The sequence below is a fragment of the Mesoplodon mirus genome (assembly GCF_964341445.2).
Source record: "Mesoplodon mirus genome assembly, chromosome: 2".
Classification (NCBI taxonomy): domain Eukaryota; kingdom Metazoa; phylum Chordata; class Mammalia; order Artiodactyla; family Ziphiidae; genus Mesoplodon; species Mesoplodon mirus.
Window position 1 is genome coordinate 110,510,873 of NC_138977.1, and position 20,590 is coordinate 110,531,462.

At 43.4% G+C, this 20,590-nt stretch overlaps 1 protein-coding gene across 2 annotated transcripts in view; it reads left to right on the forward strand.

The window, feature by feature from the left end:
* Positions 1-16,847, forward strand: part of CCDC6 (coiled-coil domain containing 6) — a 119,246-nt gene extending 102,399 nt beyond the window's left edge. Inside the window, exons 8-9 of one of the 2 annotated variants that reach the window (XM_082606646.1) lie at positions 3,086-3,210; positions 16,374-16,847. In XM_082606646.1, the coding sequence (XP_082462772.1) occupies positions 3,086-3,210; positions 16,374-16,427 (179 nt within the window). In that variant the 3' untranslated portion in view covers positions 16,428-16,847. Of the gene's footprint in view, positions 1-3,085; positions 3,211-4,276; positions 11,021-16,373 lie in introns of those variants that run through there. The other variant, XM_082606645.1, reaches the window with a different exon arrangement.
* The last annotated feature ends 3,743 nt before the right edge of the window (positions 16,848-20,590 follow it).

A 20,590-nucleotide genomic window follows, 5' to 3' on the forward strand; every position in this document is an offset into this window, starting at 1 on the left:
GGTCCTGACTGACAAGGGGAGAAGGAGAAACCAAGTCCTGCAGTAAAGAGAAGACATCCCAGGCAAAGGCCATGGTGGGAACTGAGACGTGGAGGTCAGAATCAAGAGTGATCAGGTCACCGTGGTTCTTATCACTGGCTGCCCTGGGGCCCTGCTCCCCATAGATTCGGACTCACTTGATTTGGGGTCGGTCGAGGGCTTTGATTCTTGGTATTGAGAACCACTGACCTAGAACATCAGGAGATAGTTTGGAGCCAAATGCAGGCCTTTTTAATAGCCAGAGAAGGGACTTTTTTTTTTTTAATTTGGGCAGGCAATGGGCTTGATCTTATTTATTTATTTTGTATTATGAATCGAACCCCCCTGAGCTTCTCTATCTGGGGATAAGGACCTGCTTTCAAAGCTTTTCTCTTAAATTTCACCACTTTCATAAGAAATGGAATTAGGGTTGTATTTCCCAAAGTTGTTTAAAGAAAACCCCTTCTTCCCTCCCCAAGCTGAACGAAGTTCTTGCAATACAGCTACAAGTCACGGTAAATGACCACTGAGCTCCCAAAGACTCGTGCTTTACCCCAGACCTCCATTTTGTACATGTGAACCAAAAATCCACAATTGGAAATGGAAATATGTCAGATAGAAAGCAGCACACTAGTTGATAGTCAAAGCAAGAAACAAAATCCTTAACAATAAATGTTGAGGGCACAGACAAATTCTGGGACAAGACAACTAAAGATAGGCGTGGTGGCTGCATGTCTCAACTGTGGAAGTCAAAAGACACTATAGAAGAGCGTCTTTAAGGACTTCCCTGATAGTCCAGTCGTTAAGACTGCTCGACCACTGCAGGGATACGGGTTCGATCCCTGGTCAGGGAACTAAGATCTGGGCATTAAACTTTGGAGCTGATTCTGGGGTCCTAGATGAAGACTATGCAGAAGGTTATAGTGGGCTGAGGGTTTTTCTTCCTTGAATATCAGTTTCTTTGGGGGGAACATTGGCGTATATAGGGCTTTTTGTTTTCTTCACTGAATATCCTGAAGTTGCCAAGTTCTCAGTGGTGATTTTTTTGTTTGCTTTGTGGCTGCTATACACACCCATTGGTTTTGTCTCGTTATTATTGGTATATCTTTTGACACTTACCCTTTTCTTGCATCTGATTTTTACCCCTTTGCTCTATTTTTTCCACTTTACTCTTGTTTCTTCTCATGTCTTCTACTTCTGTACATCTCAGTTGGACTCCTGTCAAGGCTGGACTTTGGTTTTTTTTAGTTGTCATAAGAACACTTTACATGAGATCTACCCTCTTAACACATTATTAACTGTACAGTACAGTATTGTTAAAAAAGCACAGTGGGGCTTCCCTGGTGGCGCAGTGATTAAGAATCCACCTGCCAATGCAGGGGACATGGGTTCGAGCCCTGTTCCGGGAAGATCCCACATGCCACGGAGCAACTAAGCCCGTGCACCTCAACTACTGAGCCTGCGCTCTAGAGCCCACATGCCACAGCTAGTGAAGCCCGCACACCTAAAGCCCGTGTTCAGCGACAAGAGAAGCCACCGCAATGAGAAGGCCACACACCACAACCAAGAGCCCGCTCGCCACAACTAGAGAAAGCCCACAAGCTCAACGCAACCAAAAATAAAATAAATTAAAAAAAAAAACAATGTTGTGCAGTAGATCTCTAGAACTTATTCTTCTCATAAAATTGAAACTTTGTGCCCATCGAACAACAGTCCCCCATTTCCTCTACTCCCAGCCCCTGGCAACCACTGTTGTGCTCTCTGCTTCTGTGAGTTTGACCTAGATCCCTCATGTATGTGGTATCATGCAGTATCTGTCCTTCTGTTACTGGCTTATATTAGCATAATGTCCTCCAGGTTCATCCGTGTTCTTTTTTAAAGGAATTTTCTTCTTTTTAAGGGCTAAATAATATTCCATTGTGTGTATATACCATGTTTTCTTTATCCACTCATCTGTTGATGATGAACTTTTAGGTTGTTTCTACGTCTTGGCTACTGTGAATAGTGTAGTAATGAACACATGAGTGCAAATTTCTTTTCAAGATCCTGTTTTCAATCCTTTTGGATAATTACCGGAAGTGGGATTGCTGGATCATATGGTAGTTCTATTTTTAATTTTTGGAGGTAGCTCCATACTGCTTTCCATAGTGGCTATACCAATGCACATTCCCATTAGCAGTTCCCTTTTCTCCACATCCTTGCCAACATTTTAAAAATGTTTTTTATTTTTATTTTTTATAATAGCCATCCCAACAGGTGTAACATGATATCCTGTTATGATTTTGAGTTGCTTTTGCCTGATGATTAGTGACGCGGAGCATCTTTTCATATACCTATTGTCCATTTGTATGTTGTCTTTGGAAAAATGTCTATTCCAGTCATTCGCCCATTTTTACATCAGGTTATTTACGTGCTTTTGAGTTGTAGGAGTTCCTTATACATTTTGGACGCTAACCCCTTCTCTGGTGTATGATTTGTGCATGTTTGGGTTACCTTTCTGTTGCTTGCGTCCTTTGCTGAACAGAAGCCTGTTGGTGTGCCGTAGTCCTGCTTGGCTATGTTTGCGTTGCTGGCTGTGCTTTTGGAGTCTTATCTAAGAGATCATTACGAAGACCAATGTCATAGAGCTTTCCCCCTGTATTTCCTTCTAGGAGTTTTATGGTTCCAGGTCTTATATTTAGGTATTTAAGTCATTTTGAGTTGATTTTTGTGTATGGTGTAAGATAGGGCTCCACTGTCATTCTTTCTGCACATGAATCTCCAGTTTTCCCAGCACCGTTTGTTAAAGAGACTACCCTTTCCACATTGCATATTCCTGGCACCTTCACTGAAGATTATCTGACCATTTATGTGTGCACTTACTTCTGGCCTGTCTAGTCTGTACCAGGGCTTGACTTTTATATCCCTTGTTATCCATCCAGCAGGCCATTTGGTGAGCCCACCACTCCTCTTACCTGTTTGCATTTTTGTGGGTGACTAAGAACTGCATTTTAAAGCCTCCTAGATGCTTAAAGACACCAGATAGTTGAGTTTGTAATAATACTTACGAGTTGTTGTTACATTTCAGGTCTCTCGTATGCAAGTCACACAGTTGGTTTCACGCCACCAACTTCACTGACTAGAGCCGGAATGTCTTATTACAATTCCCCAGGTCTTCATGTGCAGCATATGGGAGCATCCCACGGTATCACAGTAAGTATCCATGGGGCAGGAAGCAGCGCTTTCCTCCTGATGGTGGTAGCGACTAGTCCTCCGTGGGAGCCAACCTTGATGTCCTTGGACATTTACCTTTCTTCTTCCTTCCTTCCTTCAGTTCACCTTAAACTTCTAGAGACCTCCCAATAGTTTGATGCTACATTCTGGTGTTGAAACTAAAATCCTTCCCAGGAGGCAAAACTTCACCTTCATTTTCTATGAAATATTGCCCTTTGTGAAACGTAATTTGACCTCCGACCTATGCCTCGTTTGAACTCTAGCCAGCTCCTTGCCATAGCGAATTATCGTTGGTTGCCATAATGTCTAAAATATTTATTGTCCGCACCTTCACAGTTCACTGACCCTCAGTATTCTTCCTGAAATTAGACTTGTTTCTAGTTTCATCCAGAATTTTCTTTCCTGGAATTAGAAGGAGCCTTAAGTGTATCTGGTTCAAACTCTACTCAGGGGAGTGTTTTCATTAGAGCTGGCTATTTAGTTGACTAATAGACCGGTTAGAAATGTCGCTAATTGGGGTTTGAGAATAGGGTAGAACTGAGGGTATTCCCAATGAGGGCATCTTGAAAAGAAGAACCTCATTCTCTAAAAAAAGCATGTAAGATATTTCTGAATCTGTTTTGCTGGTTTGATGAGCTTTACATTAAAGCAGGAACGTTTGTGGTTGAGCTGTAGCTTTCATGATATTGACAACTTGTTTGAGGGACAGAAGGAACTGGAGACACACAATGAACAGAAAAGATTTAAGGGGAGGACGTAACAGCTGTTTTTTAATTTTAGGACTGTCTCATGGAAGGGTGGAAGTCCAGTCATTCGGTCGATGCACGTTTCATAGGGATTTTGCGTAGCTTTTTCATAGATGTCGTAAACTCTACCTTGTTGAAGTTTTCCTGATGGGTTCAGAAACCAGTAAGGATGGACAAGGACCTCGCTGGTGTTTGGTCTCTGTTGGTCCGCTTTGGGGCAGCCTGGGCTCCGAGTCACACTGGGTTAGGGATGAGCCGTCTGTGCCTGCTCTGACCTGCTGTTCCTGTCCTGTCTACAGAGGCCTTCACCGCGGAGGAGCAACAGCCCTGACAAATTCAAACGGCCCACGCCGCCTCCATCTCCCAACACACAGACCCCCGTCCAGCCTCCGCCACCTCCACCTCCGCCACCCATGCAGCCCGCGGTCCCCTCGGCAGCCACCTTGCAGCCCGCCCCCTCGCAACATTCGGTGCACCCCTCCTCCCAGCCTTAATGCATGTGCGCAGTCCGAACCTCACGTTGGGACTCGTTCGTGCAGTGGAGCCGTCGACTCAAGACGCCACAGGCTTCCTTCCCTGGCATATTCGGATCTGACTTATTTGCACTGAGGTTATCTAGGCTTCACTATTCATTGTGTTGTAAATGTGTGTCGGAAACGCAGCCAGTGTTGTGGGTCTACAACACTAAACAGACGACTTTCTCCATCGGTGTTTTACTTGAATCTTCATGTGCGTCCATTCCCTGGCTGGGACATCGGCTATTCGACTATTTGGTAGTTCAGCAGCGGTGTGCAATTTTTTTGCTTGGCCCCAGAGCTTCATTTTCCTGGCTTTTAGGTTTGTAAAATAAAAAGGGATATCTTTTTTATATTTTTTTCCCATGAATTTGCAGAAAATTACTGAGCTGTTATTACCCCCCCCCATTAGAATAGTGTTTACCAAGCATACCAGTAATTCAGCACTACAATTCAGACCTTTGAAAATCTAGCTCTCACTATAGAATGGGAAGTTGGATGCATCAGTGCCCAAGACAATGTTTAATAGAGCTTTCTACGGATACACTTTGTATGGGTTATTTTCAGTATATCTCAACATCCATGTCTCTTGTAAAACAGATCTCCTGAAGTATTGGATCACATGGCTGTACCTTTTCCACATACATGGGATAGATAATTATCATATATCCGGGTGTGAGTCTTTCTTTATCCTTGATGTTACCCTACCCAAACTGGCCCTCTCACGTGAGTCGATAACTGTTGTCCTACCCGCCAGTGGTTGCGATGGCTGATTAGAATGTGCTGTGTGATTTCTGCTGCAGAAGGCAATGTGATGGTGACAGAAACAGCTAATTTCCCTTTACATTCTTTACTTGCGTCCCCCTAAAATAGAGTTCGAACAGATATTTTAAAGGTGCAGAGTACTATGAGAAAATACTATGTGAAATGAACATTATAGGAACATCTTGGCACAATGGCCAAAATACTTTATTGCTGGCAGGAAAGAGGCGTAGAGGAAAGTAGCACATTAGCGTTGAGGACTGCTTAGTTCGCCCAGTAAAAGCAAGCGCAGTGTACAAAGAAGTATATCCTGAATGCGTCATTTCCATTCATTTAGCACAAATAAATCGTTTGGTTTCACTTTAAAGTGGAACGCTGTGAGTCTTTTCTTAACACTTGCAACACCTTTATTTTGGCTTTTCAGCAGTTACTGTTTTGTACTTTGGTAGTAAAGTGATTCTTACCACCTGTGTTTGCATATTTATATATGCTGTGGACAAAAATAACTTACTAGAGAATGTATATTTTATGATGAGAATGTGTATCTGTTGGATATAATCAGAGAACTGAAAATTAATTTATCCGTAATTTTTAAGAGTCCATGTTTGTGACGGCCATCTCTAATAGCTAGCTCTTTATTGAACACACCCCTAACCATAAGGAACCACGACATTGTAGATATTTAATATTGTACAGTAGAGAAGCCTCCATTTTTGCCTTTGAATGCATATTTAAGAGTTACAGAATGAGAAAAGGTCTCGCTGGCTAATAGTGTTTGACTAGCATCTTAAGAACTTGAGAGTAAAAGCAACAATAGGATTTTTTTTTTTTTGGCTCTTTCAGTTTCCACCTCCAGACTGAGTGTCACTCCTCAATCATTTCAAAGAAATCGTAGGTCTCTATAAATTTTATTTATAATGTGTAATATACATAATCATAGTACAGTTTTCAAATATGGGGAAGAAGTTTGGCATTTAATTATTGAGGCTTGAGGTTTTTAATTCAGTCAGATGGGGTCTTGTCCAACCCGGGGATTTCACCAATGGCTCACCGTCCCTCCTGGCACCTGGCCATTTTGAGGAATTCTGACAGCAGGCGAACAAATATTGCCCGCATCGTACAGTTCTCAGTTTTTCTTATAGGAGAAATGGTATATGTTTACAAGAATCTTCTGTGAGACTATAGATTCCAGTGCTGTTGGATAGTGTCTTGCGCTCAAGCAAGAAAGTCCAAAATGTAATAAATCATCTTCCCTCCACTTGCTAGCAATTTAGTGACCTCATGAAAACACAAAAGTCAAAACATTGCCCTGTGGTGACTGAAAAAAGCACTTGGAGTGAGCAGACAGTGTTCTGATAAATGCCTTTTGGAGACAGGTTCTTGACATCCAGACTTCTACAGAAATGTAGCGCCGGTTTCCTTAGACTAGTCATTTCATTGCAAAATAAAACACAGCTCCTTCAAACAGCACTTTTTCACCATAAATTTAGTTGCCTCTCCCGGTGGACATTCTGGATTGATAGAACAAACACTACTCTTTTAAAATGATGCTGTTTCATGTCCTGTTTGAGTGTTTTATGACCCCGTGTGGAGCCTGTCACACTTGGGCAGTACCTGCTAGGGCAGCTCCTTGGCAAAAGTTTAGCCCCCAGGGACCCCGAAGATTCCAACCCCAAGGCCACGAGAAGCCGACTTATCTGGGGCACTTCTCGTGGGGGCTGAACTTGGTTCCTGCTATTCCTGTTGCCCACCCGCCCAGGGCAACCCCGGACTGACTCCCAGAGGCCCCAGAGGCCTTGGAAGGCAGGTGGGAGCCACAGCAGGTTCAGTAGCTTCATTTTCCTGTCTTGCTGACAGAGACCCTTGGCTACCACTGTGCTGCTCGTAGGATAAGTACTCTTCGCCAGATGACCATGCCTTTTATACAAAACCAAATTACTTTCCCTAACACCTGAGGCCTCTCTGGGCTCTGAACTGTTCTCTCTCATCCAGCATGCTGGCATTCTAGACAGACTTCTAGAGATTTGGCAGATGGTGGAAGTATTTAAGATTTGATTTAACTTGCTCCTTTGTTAATTGAAAGGAGTTTTAAATTCTGAGCTCCTGAGAGACTGACCACAACCATGGAATGAATGTGTGACCAGAATGTGGCTTTGACACCAAGTGCTTGCTGCCCCTTTGTAATCGGCTTCTAACTGATTTGACCAGAAATAACGGATAATGTGAATTTTCCTTCAGTGTTCAATTGTAGGAAGATAGAATATGTATTGCCCTTTGTTAGGTAGACACAAACTTTTCCTGCACGAAGCCTTGCTTGTAGAGGATGCCCAATAAGGCAAGAAAAAGCATAGTCGCTTGTGCTTGGAGAGCTCACTATTTTTATCTTATCAGTACAGAAGAAATATTTCTGCGTAACTTGATCTTCTATCTAGTACTTGTCTTATAGGTAACCAACACTGAAAACTTTGTAGTGATGACTACCAAAGAAATACATAGTAAAACAACCTTTTATTTCCAAATTAGTAAAGATCCAGCCATTGACGCTGCTACGTGAGTTCCATGCTCAAGAGCCATTGTAAGAGATTAAGGGGTTTTTAGGTTTTGGTTTTTTTTTTTTTTTTTCTTGTTGTTTTTGGGGTTTTTAGTTTTCTTTTTTCCTTTTTCTCTTTAATTTTTTTTTTGATAAAACATACACACACAGCTGTTAGCATAAAATTATGGGGGGCATGCTTCAGTATGCTCAGCAGTTGTGGTTAACTGCTGAGCCCTGGTTGCCTCTTGCTAGGCAATGGAAGGAATCCTATGTTCATGATAGCGTGGGTGCTGTGTGTGTGCACACGTGTGTGCATTCATGCCTTAACTCGGGTTACTGCTCAACTTTAGTTCTTCACTTAGTCTGCACCGTCATCTAGATTGTATTGTACATCTCGATCTGAACTTCATCCTGGCAGAAACAAAGTTGCAGGCACAACAGTTGGAGAATGCATTCCCCAGCAGAGCGTTGGGTCAGGTTGACCCTGAGCCTTCTTTGGACTTTCGTTGGAACTAGGCATGGACAGCAAAAGTGGACTGTCCCATGGAAAGACATCAACAAGGAAGAGAGGAGAGCCAAGTGCTCGCATGTCTTTGGCCTCTGCGTATCTGTGCACACTGTACGTTGGTCATGATAGCTTGTCTACAGCGTGACTAGGTTGGAGTTCTGGTAATAGTGGCAATCTTGACATTCTTGGTCAGAGTTTAGAGAGATGTAAGACTTCCAATTAATGTCTTATTTACTTCTTTATGTTCATTAGTCTTTGATACATGTGCTGAATCAGAAACCTAAATAAAGATAATTTTTTAAAATGAACCTCTTGAGCTTTATACGCTCTCTCTTTCTTTCTGGTCTTTGAGTCGGAAAATGAACATTGTTTGCCTGTGATTTCTGATAGACATCCAGCTTAGATTCTGAATACTAAAGGCTGCCTTAGAAAGTGAACTTAAGATGAGGACACAAAAGGGATTGGTACTGCTCTGTTTCTTAATCAGGATGCTGGTTACCTGGATGTATTGAGTTTTTGAAAATTCGTTGAGCTATGCGTTTATGATCTGCGCACTGTTCCATATCTGTGTTGTATTTCACTTGAAAACCATAAACCTAGGAGATTATGAAAAGGAAAGGAAAACCACACTCATTCCCAAAATGTTACGTATAAACAATTAGATATATGTATATACACGCACATATATAGTCAGGCTTTGGAAATTACATTCAGTATATTAGCTTATTCTTAAATTTTTAAGTCTGTTTGTATGGTTTTTTCTTCCTTCGTATAGGAAGCATGGCTTCAGAATGGGTTCTATGTTCGAGTACCAGTTCCTTCACTGGCTCAGTTACTTAACCTCCCTGGAACTCAAGTTTCTTACCTGTAAAATAACAATACTGTATGCCTTGCTAAGATGAGAAAATCAAGATGAAACCCTCTAGTACAGACCTTCACATATACAATAAGACACAAGTCCTTTCCATGTCCATTCCTTTAGGTAGAAAGGTAGAATGAATATTTGGGGTGATGTTTTATACACCTTGCATTTTAGGAAGCCCCTAGCAATTAGTCCACGTTCTGTAGGGGAAAAGCACAGACTTAGGATCCTGCCCTAGGAGCATAGTCTTCAAGAACACAGTTGTGATATCGTCTTAGGAGTGTGAACTGTTTAAATCTAGGTCCTTTTCCATATTAAAAAGAGCTAACTAAACCTTGAGTGAGTCTTGACTCACTCTGGCTTAAGCAAGATCTCATATTAACTATTAGTTAATGAAAAGAGTTTTTAATTTGATTCGTCCTTTGGTGAATTGACCAAAATCTCAAAATGCCTCTGTTCTCATGACAGCGAGGTTTTCGTTGTAACTTGATGAAAATGTTGACCAAGAAATTACCCAGGACCTCTGAATTTAGGACTTGGCTGCATCTGCCAGCTTCAGTTTTCTATCTATATAGTGGAGATAGCCATTTTTATTTCATGTAGAATTTGAAGAAAATGAGATTCAAAATGAAGTGCTTTAACAACATGTAAGTTATAAAGTTTAAGCTATATGTACACTTTTTTCTTTTAACACCTTTTAGAGGCTGCGTGTCCACGTGGTGCTTCTAAGATTGAAACTGTTGGTTTAGAAACTTCTTTTGTGTTTACATAAAACTCTGTAGGTAAATCTGGGTCCTTGTTTTAACGTATGGGCTATTTAAATTAAAAAATACTTGGGGAAATTCAATTGTATTCACTAATGTCTAATTCAGGCCCAAACTTTTAAACATTCTCTTTAGAAACAGGAAGACGTCAGTGCATGGTAAATATGGTGTGTGTCTAATGTTTCTGTCAACACGAGATGTTGAATTTCTGTCCTTTAAAGTTTTTTTTTCTATCTTTCACATCACCCCCATTTCCATATTACATTGAATCCTTTTGAACTAAATGTATTTAGATCTTTTTCTAAAGATCGTATTTTCTGATACCCTACTAATGATTGAGTGCAACTTTCAAGATTACTAATTATCCCAAAAAGAGAGCTTAGTAATTAATCTGAAAATTTTTCATCTTAAAAATCAAGAAAAGGAAAAGCCAGACTCAGAAGTGAAACAAGATGATAGGATTGGTAGACAAGGATGTGAAAACAGCCATTATAAACATTCTTCGTGCATTCTAGAAGGCAGAAGAATACATGAGCGTGATAAGGAAAATGAAACATAAAAAAGCCTCCAGTTGAACTTCTAGAGACAGAAAATACAGTATATGAAATACGTAAAGCAACAAAAAAGTCTTTTGTGGATTCGTATTTGTGCTCTTTAAGTGTTCCTTTGAAAGGCAACTGCTGAAATTCAAGTTAAGCCCCCTTAACCTACTTTTCTCCCACCGCATCTCCCCAGGGATAGCTTTGTCTGGGTCCTGGTGAAATGCTATTGGGAAATTATTAACCTGGGGAACTGACTGACTACTGCTATTTGTTACTTTAATGTTGAGCACGAAGCCTCAGATTTAAGGTACCCAAGTACAGTAGAAAGTGTCCTGTGGGTTCAGGTCTGGCCTAAGTCCAGTTTTATGGGCTTTGGTTTCCTTACCTACAAGATAAGAATGAGAATGTATTACGGAGTCCAAGCTCGCACTGCTCACCAGATGACAGGCCGTTACATCGAGAGATGAGTTGGAGCAAGGAACAGCGACTTTATTTGAAAAGCCAGCCAACTGAGAAGGTGGTGGACTAGTGTCCCAAAGTACCATCTTACCAGGGATAGAATTCAGGCTTCTTTTATACTAAAAAGGGACGGGGGGTGGGGCGGGATGGAGGTTGGTTGGTGCAGGCTTTGTGGCGCTGGGATGCTTTGTTCTTACAGCGGTCCGCATAGATCTGGCCACTGTGTTCCCTGTGCACCTCCAACCAGACAGATGTTATTCTCTGTTCTGCAACTTTGCATCTCTGAAGGTCAGAGCCTTGAGAGTCCTCCTGTGTATTTCAGGCTGTGGGCAACATTCTTTTCCAGAGGTGCAGAGCCAGCACAACTGAGTACAGGCCACAGAGCACAGGGGTTAGAGCTAAAGGAATAGACGTAATACGCTGTCACGTTTGTTCTTCTCTGTTACAAATGGGGTGGTTGGGATCCAGTGAACATTGTTAAAACATGGGAGTGTAAGAGTCTTCATAGTGTTGCTTCTTAACTACGAGTATCATTTCATTCACTCTACAGCTGTTCTAAAAATACTGCTCACGCCAGCCGTCGTGTGCGGTGCTGGGAATTCAGGGGATGGGGCGGGTGGGGGGAGAGGAGGCATGAATACCGACTTCCTTCCCTTTTGGCATTTCCCAGTGTGGTGGGTGCTGTGAGCAGGGCAGCAGCGCAGTGGGACCCATGGCATTAGAAGAGAGGGAGGGTCAGAGAGGATTTCCAGAGGAGTCGATCTCTAAGCACATTCTTGAAGAACAGGTGGAAATTGGGCGAAGAGTGTTTGGGACAGAGGGAATAGCATGTGTGGAAACCTGCAGGTCCGAGCATGACACAAGTGGTGACTGTTTGGGTTCCCTGAAAGCAAACTGAGACGGGGACTTGGGTGCAGGGAGCTTCCTTGGAAGGGGAGTTCAGAAAGCGGAATGAGAACGTGGAGAAGGTGAGGCCAGTGAAGGGTGCGCGGATGAGCCCGTTAGCACTGGGGGGCAACTGGAATTCCGTCCCACTGGGTGTCCCCGAGGAAGAACTGAGAACGTGCCTCAGTATTATCCCACCAGAGGACAGGAATGCTGTCCAATGCACCTACTCCTTCCTCTAGGGGTTGAAGGTGACCCCGGGGAGAATGACTCCCGCATTTGAATTTTCTCTGTTGTGTGTGAGGCTTCCTGGAAACCCTGAGACAACAAAGCCAAGAGTGGCTGCCCCATAGTTTTGTTTGTTCGTTTGTTTAGCACTTAATCTGCAGTTTTGAAAACCCTGTGTCTGGGAATGGAGGTATCGATACCATAGTTCTGAAATGGTCATGTTTTGAAACTCAGAAGTAACGTTATATCTGAGTGGAATGTATATTTACAAACTCCCATGGCTTAATAATCAGGATGCAGGGACATGCATATGTACAACACATATTCATGGGAGAAAATGTACATCAGTGATGACAAGTTTTTAAAAAACATACACCAGCCCCAAAATAACCATGGGATTCTGTTGACACCAATTATTTGGACCAAGCTTCTTCATCAGATCACCTTGTAGACACTAATTCAGGTACCACTGTCCCAGACCTTGTGGTCAGAGTTGTCCCAGAATAGGCAGATGCTTGTGTGATGTGGCTTAAAGTACTGGACAGGCCCCGTCAACCGAAAGTGTCTGTTCCTCACTCTCCCCATGCCCATCGCCCTCCTTCGAGGTGCTGGGATTCCCACAATTTTATTATAATCATGTACAGGCATGTTTGCTTGGGACCATGGTAAATAGTCAAAGATGTACTTAATTAAAGAAGGATCCTTTATTGAGGCAAAATCTGTCAGTTACAAACAAGTCATGGAAGACCACAGTACCCCCTCCTCCCTCCAAAAAGAACACTGAAAATGAACATACAGAACCCTCTGTAAAACACGGCAATGCTTTCTTCTTAAGGAGAACCATATTTTAATCTATTTAAGGGTTTTCACAGGTATTTAAGAACCAGAGTTCAGCTTACAGGGTGTTCTCAGTCTTCTGCAGAATCTTGTGTTTACCAACTCCTCATGGATGGTCTAAAGAACATAGAAATGAATTAGTGCCATTTGCCGAAGCCAAAGCCTAAGCAGATGACCCTGTTTCTCAAGACAACAGAACCATACTCTATGCTTTTTTTAAAAAAAATAAATTCATTTATTTTTGGCTGCATTGGGTCTTCATTGCTGCATGCAGGCTTTCTCTAGTTGTGGTGAACAGGGGCAACTCTTCGTTGCGGTGCACGGGCTTCTCATTGTGGTGGCTTCTCATTGCGGAGCACAGGCTCTAGGCACGTGGGCTTCAGTAGTTGTGGCACACGGGCTCTAGAGCGCAGGCTCAGTAGTTGTGGCGCACGGGCTTAGTTGCTCCACGGCACATGGGATCTTCCCGGACCAGGGCTCGAACCCATGTCCCCTGCATCGGCAGGCGAATCCTTAACCACTGCACCACCAGCGAAGTCCCAGAACCATACTCTATGCTTAAAATGACCTTCCTACAATGTCCTTTTGTCCCTTTCCACACCATCACCCAAGACCCAGTAGTAGTTTTCTCTTTAATCTATAGATCATTTTCGTCACCCCCAGAAGTTTCCTCATTCCCTTTTGTATCCAGTCACCTCCTTCCACCACCACGGGGCAGCCACTGATCTGTTTTGTGTCCCTATGATGGTCACTCTGTGTTTGATGAGGGGTGCTGGCAGGGTGCATGAGTGTTCACAGTGAAATCAGGTGGGCCGGGGGCGAGGGTGGGATGGATTGCATCAGCTCTGCTACAGGTGGCCTGGGGGCTAAACACCTCCCATCATCATTTGGTTTGGCCTAAGTATGCATGAAAAACGTTTTTTCCCCAAAGGTGGAAAAATGTAATGTGTTTTATTTTCCTTTTTCCCCCGCATCTTATTGAGAAATAACTGACATATAACATGGTGTAAGTTTAAGGTGTAATGTAATATTTGATACATAATGTGTAATGATGACCGCAATAAGGTTAGTGAACATTATCTGTCGCTTCCCATAGTTAAAATTTATGAAAAGTTGAAATACCTTTTGATTTGAAATGAGGGAGACTTTTATTTTTTTTTAAATCCAGATTTCTTATTACTCTTAAAAAATAAGAGCTCAGCAGGGCCTCGCCATCCATTGCTCGGTCCACAGGGGCTGAGCAGTAACTATGCCAGGGGAGCAGAGAACACCTGCCCCTCTAGAGCCACGGTGGTCCCCCTGCCCACCACACAAGTTATTACAGTGTGGTCCCTGCGGGCTTTGAGTTCGTGGACCCCTGGTATAGGCTCCTTGAGAAGTGAAGGCTAGAGCTTGTGTGTGTGCATGAAAAAGAGAGAAGGGGGCAAAGGTAGGAAAGTGAGGGGTGAAAACTGAAGCCCTGTTTGGAAAGAGGCCTATACCAGAAGCTCCCAGCACAAGTCCAGCTAATAAGAAAGTGGTTTGGGGACTTCCCTGGTGATCCAGGGGCTAAGACTCCACACTCCCAATCCAGGGGGCCCAGGTTCCATCCCTGGTTAGGAAGCTAGGTCCCGCGTGCATGCCACAACTGAGACCCGGTGCAGCCAAATAAATAAATATTAAAAAAAAAAAAAAAAAAAAAAAGTGGCTTGTTGATGCGCAGTGGACTTCGGGAAATCAGTCTTTCTTGTGAGCCTCATAGGGAAGGTTGGCCAAGATTTGGGATGGGATTAAAGTGCTCCTGGATTCTCTTAGCTGTGATGCCATCTACTTTGCCCCTTGTTCTCCCCAAATTCAACAGACAGCGTGGTTTCAGCAGGCTGAGAGGAGGATGTACCCATGGGTGGAGAACTCTAGAGGAGATGAGTCAGACAGGGTTGTTGACAAGTGTCTGCCCTCTGGGAAAATAAACCTTGGTTTGTATCGCTTATGGATGTCCATGGTGTAAATACTCCCCACCGTGACTGATTTCAAGCCACCAATGTGAAGTCACTAAACTTGGAGAGAGAGGTGCAATAGTAACACCGTATATGGTATTTCTACCGTACAGATATATTAGATATAAATAACCTTAAATGCATAGTAATAGTAAAATGTAGTCAAATAATTAGGAAGCGGGGTGGTTTGAGTATTTGTTACCTACGTGTTTTTTTAAACCTGTGGGGTTTTTTTGGCCACACTGCGAGGCATGCGGGATCTTAGTTCTTCCAGGGATCAAACCCGTGGCCCCTGCAGTGGAAGCGTGGAGTCCTAACCACTGGACCTCCAGGGAAGTCCCTTCACCTGTATTTTCAATACAATCTTGTAAATTATCTTAAATAATTTAATTTTTAATAGTATCTGTGTTTAACAACCAGCTCACAAAATTCCTGGCAATTTAACAATCAGCTCTCTTGAGGCTTTTGAGCTTGTTCTAGGATACCTGTGGGCCAGAGGTCAGGGGAGTCTCCTCTATCAGAGGCCTCTGGTGTTTATATGTCCCATTGCAAGGGCAGTGGTTATGGTAGGGAAAGTGATTTACTTGAGGGTGCTTAAACCCCAAGCACAGGTGCAGGCTCTGAGCAAGGCTGGATCTGGACTTGGCAGAGGACAAAAGGTTGAGGGTGAGACTCCCTCAGGAATCTCAAGGCAGCTGAGGCAGCTGCTCTTGCGGGAAGGATCCCAGGACTGTTGCTTAGACCCAGGCACGCTCAGGCGGCACAGTTTCTGCAGTCACAGTTTTTTCCCCCTACTCTCCCTTTACCTCCCCTCCCCACCATCCTAGGTTTCAGGGGGACAGGAGGGTAGAGCTTCATTCTGCAGAAGCCAAGGGCGTTACCAGGGTGCTGGGGAGCTCTGCGGGGTGATGGGTTCTCCCTCGGCTGTCCTCGAGACGGGCTGCCTCTCCTCCCGTTGCTCTTTGTCTCGGTTGGACTATCAACTGAGCAAGACACGTAAAGTTTAAATAACTTGCCCAGAATCACGCAGTAAGTGGCAAGGCCAGACCGTCTGGCTCCAGATCGTGCAATCTTAACCACTTGATGGAAAAGAAACGTGGTAACGGGGTGGGTGTATCACCATGAGGCAGGCCTCACAGACTTAAGGAATTCTGGAGCGGTGGTCATCGGCAGCTGCCACAGAATCCTTAGGAAGATGTGTTGGGAGATGGGAGCCGAGGAGTGGGGTTGGAGGCGTTGGTTCAGAGTGGAGGGAAAGGAAGCCTGTGAACGTTGTTTGGAGAGGTGCCCCATTCATATGTGTGTTTAGGTGTGTGTTGGGGGACTGACTGGGCTCTCAGAAGCAAAGAGGCTTCCTCTCTCCAAGCCCAGTCGAGTACCCGAGAGACCAGGGCCACCTGGATCAAAGCAGAAACGGATCCAACACCCCCTGGATAGTTGGTATTAAAGAATTCTTGTTCATTTCTTTTCCAGCTGTGATAATGGTATTGTAACTGTTTCCTTTTTTTTTTTTTTTTAAAAAAAGGTTTTTATTTTAGCCAATGACATTTCCCCTAGAACCTGGGCCCCAGATCTATGAGAAATACCAGGACCATGGAATGAAGGTGCTGGGGAAGGCTACAGAGATGGAAATCCATCCGGGAAGATTCCAGGTTTACCGTGAGACCTTTCTCATGGCTTTAGGCAGATTATTTACTTGGGGGAGCTTTGTCCTTAAACATGAGTTCAAACGCTTACTCAGCAGAGCCATCAGAGATAGGGTTGCCTGAGAGGTCACAGAGTATAACCGCAGAAGGACAGAATTCCAAGCAACAGAAGATGCAGGTTATAGATAGACTCGCTCTTGCCTGGCTCATGACTTTATGGAAGTTCCTAAATCTCTCTAATTTTCCTTTTTTTTTCTGTTTTTTATTGATGTGTAAGATGCATTCATCCTATTGTTTATCTGTAAATAAAAATATTTCTAAAAGATCTGTATCTTTTAGAAGTTCCTAAATAAAATACTTACTGATGCAATGATATGGTATTGTGGGTTCTCTTTAAAATGGTTCACTGAGGGGGCAGGTGGTGGGCAGGTGGATGTAGGTATAGAGAAAACAGGAGAACAGGATGGGGAGCATGTCGATTCCCTAAATTCGGTGATAGACGCCTGAGAGTTTGTTATACTATTCTCTACACTTGTATGTTTAAGATTTTCTTAGTAAATTTTTCAGAAATGGAAGGGAGGAGATCAAGAGATTTTTAAGGATGGAAAGGGAGAAGGGAGTTTTGGGAAAGTGAGAGAGATGCCGCCATAGAAGATTCTAAGTTTTGCAGGAAAGTGGGAGTGTTCTGTACACCACCCTCCAACCTGAGAACCCTGGGGATAAGTTGCTCTGAAATGAGCATGCGTATCTGGGTTTGGGAGTTGTGGACTCTGGGCAAATGGCTTGGAGTGACTGATAACCTGGTGAAATTCATCACAAGAGAATGTCCTCTCCTTTTTTCCATTTTGTTTTCATATCCACAATTCTGCAGATAGCAGGGCTGGATGGCATGGTGGGGCTTCCCTTTCGCTTGGGAAAGGCCGCTGCTTGCAGGTGTCCCATGGGGTTCTCATTTTTGAGTCGAGACGTGATATCACTGTCACTAAGTTTTGGGTTGGCCTTATGGAACTTTGGGACCATAAGAGGCTTGGGGTGAATTCATACGGCTTGGGAGTCCTGAAGGAGGTAATCAGTAACGAGGTTTCTGAAAAAATAGTCTATACTTAACTGAGTATTGAGTGAGGCTCCCATTAGTATACCTGAGCTTACGACGAGATTAGGGAAAGAAAATCACTTTGGCTTTTCAATCTCTTTGTGGGACTCTGAGGTTCAACTTGGGGATGCTTTTTATTTTATTTTATTTTATTTTTTGAGAAATCCAAGAAGAGTTTATTTTATTTCTTTTTAATTCCCACTTTCTTTTTTTTTGAATTTATTTATTTATTTATTTTTGGCTGTTTTGGGTCTTCGTTGCTTTACATGGGCTTTCTCTACCTGCGGCAGGCGGGGGCTATTCTTTGTTGCAGTGCGCAGGCTTCTCACTGTGGTGGCTTCTCTTATTGCAGAGCACGGGCTCTAGGTGCATGGGCTTCAGTAGTTGCGGCACGTGGGCTCAGTAGTTGTGGCTCACGGGCTCTAGAGCACAGGCTCAGTAGTTGCAGTGCATGGGCTCAGTTGCTCCGCGGCATGTGGGATCTTCCCGGACCAGGGCTTGAACCCGTGTCCCCTGCATCGGCAAGCAGATTCTTAACCACTGCACCACCACGGAAGTCCCTGGGGGTGCTTTTTAAATTGCTGAACTTTCCCTGTGGGGAGTGTTCGTCACTCATTGTATTAGCCTTTCAGGTTATATAACATGTAACCCCAGGTCGGGTAGCACAATTGGGCATAAGTCAAGGTGAGATGCAGAATAAGGGGTCAGTCCTCCAAGGGTCCAGCTCTGAAGTGTGCTTAATGTCCGGTTTGACCAATTTCAGACCTTGGGTGCAGCTTCTAACTGACTTGTCTCACTAACCCTAGGTCAGTACTTAAGAATAGTAATTTTTTAAAAAATTTAAATGGCCACTTGGGTGTGGACAGTGCATTCCTGATACTCTGAGCTCCTTCTCTTAAAGGGATCATCACATATTTCGTGTTGGCTGTGAAAGCGAATGGTTTAATAAAACTAAATGTAAAGAAATGTTGGCTGGAGGAAAGCTCAAATTCTCTACTCTCCTCCTAGCTTCCCCGCAAGGGTAGAATTTGTTCATTTGACTGGGTGAGAGTTTGGCACAGTGACACTGTGAGCCATGGAACCAGCAAAAGTTTGATTAGATTCTTCCGGTCCCCAGATTCCCAGCCACCTTCCTCATCCGAGGAACCTTGTCTTCAAATTCCATTCCCTCATCTGGAAAAGTTTGGTTTTGGATCCTTGGTTTTCTTGGTCCTAAAGAAAATACTTCAGAGACTAGTTAGGCTCAGCTCTCCAGAGCTGATTTACCAGATGGCAATTGTAGCAGCTTAAAGGGGAAGAGGAATGATTTTATTTGCAAAGCAATTAAAAACCAAATGCGATTTTTTTTTTTTTTTTTTTTTTTGCGGTACGCGGGCCTCTCACTGCTGTGGCCTCTCCCGTTGCGGAGCACAGGCTCCGGACGCGCAGGCTCAGCAGCCATGGCTTACGGGCCCAGCCGCTCCGCGGCATGCGGGATCTTCCCAGACCGGGGCACGAACCCGTGTCCCCTGCATCGGCAAGCAGACTCTCAACTACTGCGCCACCAGGGAAGCCCCCTCAAGTGCTCTTTAATGTTACTTACTATCTGTGTTTTAGGAAAGCAAATGCCTTAAATTGGCATTAAGATCCTCAATTGTTAAGTAAGTTTTATTACCGTTTAGATAAAGTGCAGCTTATTCATGTTATTGGCTTTTTTTATGCATTCAGAGTCCCTCCAAAGGTTAGGTGGGAAATACCCACATTTCAGACGCTGAGCCAGGTTTGAAATGAAATATCCATGAACCCATACCCTGAGTTGCATTTTTGTTTGTTTGTTTTTGAGTGATAAATGGAATTCTGTATAAGCTGGATCGGTCTATTTATGTCTCTGAAGGAAAGTTCAGTCTGTATCTAAAGAGGGTGCTGTGGACTTCCCTGGTGGCTCAGTGATTTAGAATCCGCCTGCCAATGCAGGGGACATGGGTTCGATCCCTGGTCCAGGAAGATCCCACATGCTGCGGAGCAACTGAGCCCATGTGCCACAACTACAGAGCCTGCACACCTAGAACCTGTGCTGTGCGGCAAGAGAATTCACTGCAGTGAGAAGTGCACCACAATGAAGCGTAGCTCCTGCTCGCCACAACTAGAGAAAGCCCGCATGCAGCAACGAAGACCCAAGGCAGCCAACAAATAAATAAATAAATAAATAATTTTAAATTAAGAAAAAAAAAAAGAGGGTGCTAGCGCTCATCCGATTGACCTCTCTGATCAGCTGATATGAGGTGTGGCTCCCCCAACTTTTTTTCATTGCATCAAAACATACACTTTTAGGGAATTCCCTGGCGGTCCAGTGGTTAGGACTCCAGGCTTTCACTATGGAGGGTGCAGGTTCAATCCCTTGTTGGGGAACTAAGATCCCACAAGCTGCATGGCGTGGCCAAATTAAAAAACTAAAAAAATATATGCTTTTGTTGTAGCTACCCATGTATATTTTGAAAGCGTAGGAGAGAGACTGGGCCTTGGGACCTGAGTGTCTGATTTTAGATATTGGCTCTGAAACTTAGATCCTTGGACAAATTGCATAACCACTCTGAGTCTGTTTTCTCATCTTCCTCATAGAGTTGTGTGGAAGAAGTATGTTCCTACAGTACAGATGAAGCTCTTAGGACAGGAACCTAGAACTTAGGACAAGTTAAACCCTCCATATACAAGAACTATTATTATACATTTCTGTATTCCCTGGGTTTACCATTCCAGAATTGTCATAATATTAAGTTCTAATGATAGATGTCAACTTAGTTTCTCATACCTCTAAGTTTTTCTTTTTTAATGTTTACTTTCTGAAAATGCAATTAAAAAAAAAAGACAGTTGCAGTCTTCAAGTCTGCACTTTTCTTGCTGGTAGTGGTGTGTGAAAGATGCATCCAGATATGTAAGATTACCTTACTGATTTTTTCTGAGTTTTGTTTAGTCTCCTTTGTAGTGTCTTAAGAATTACTTATGCGCTTAATCCTTAACAACTTC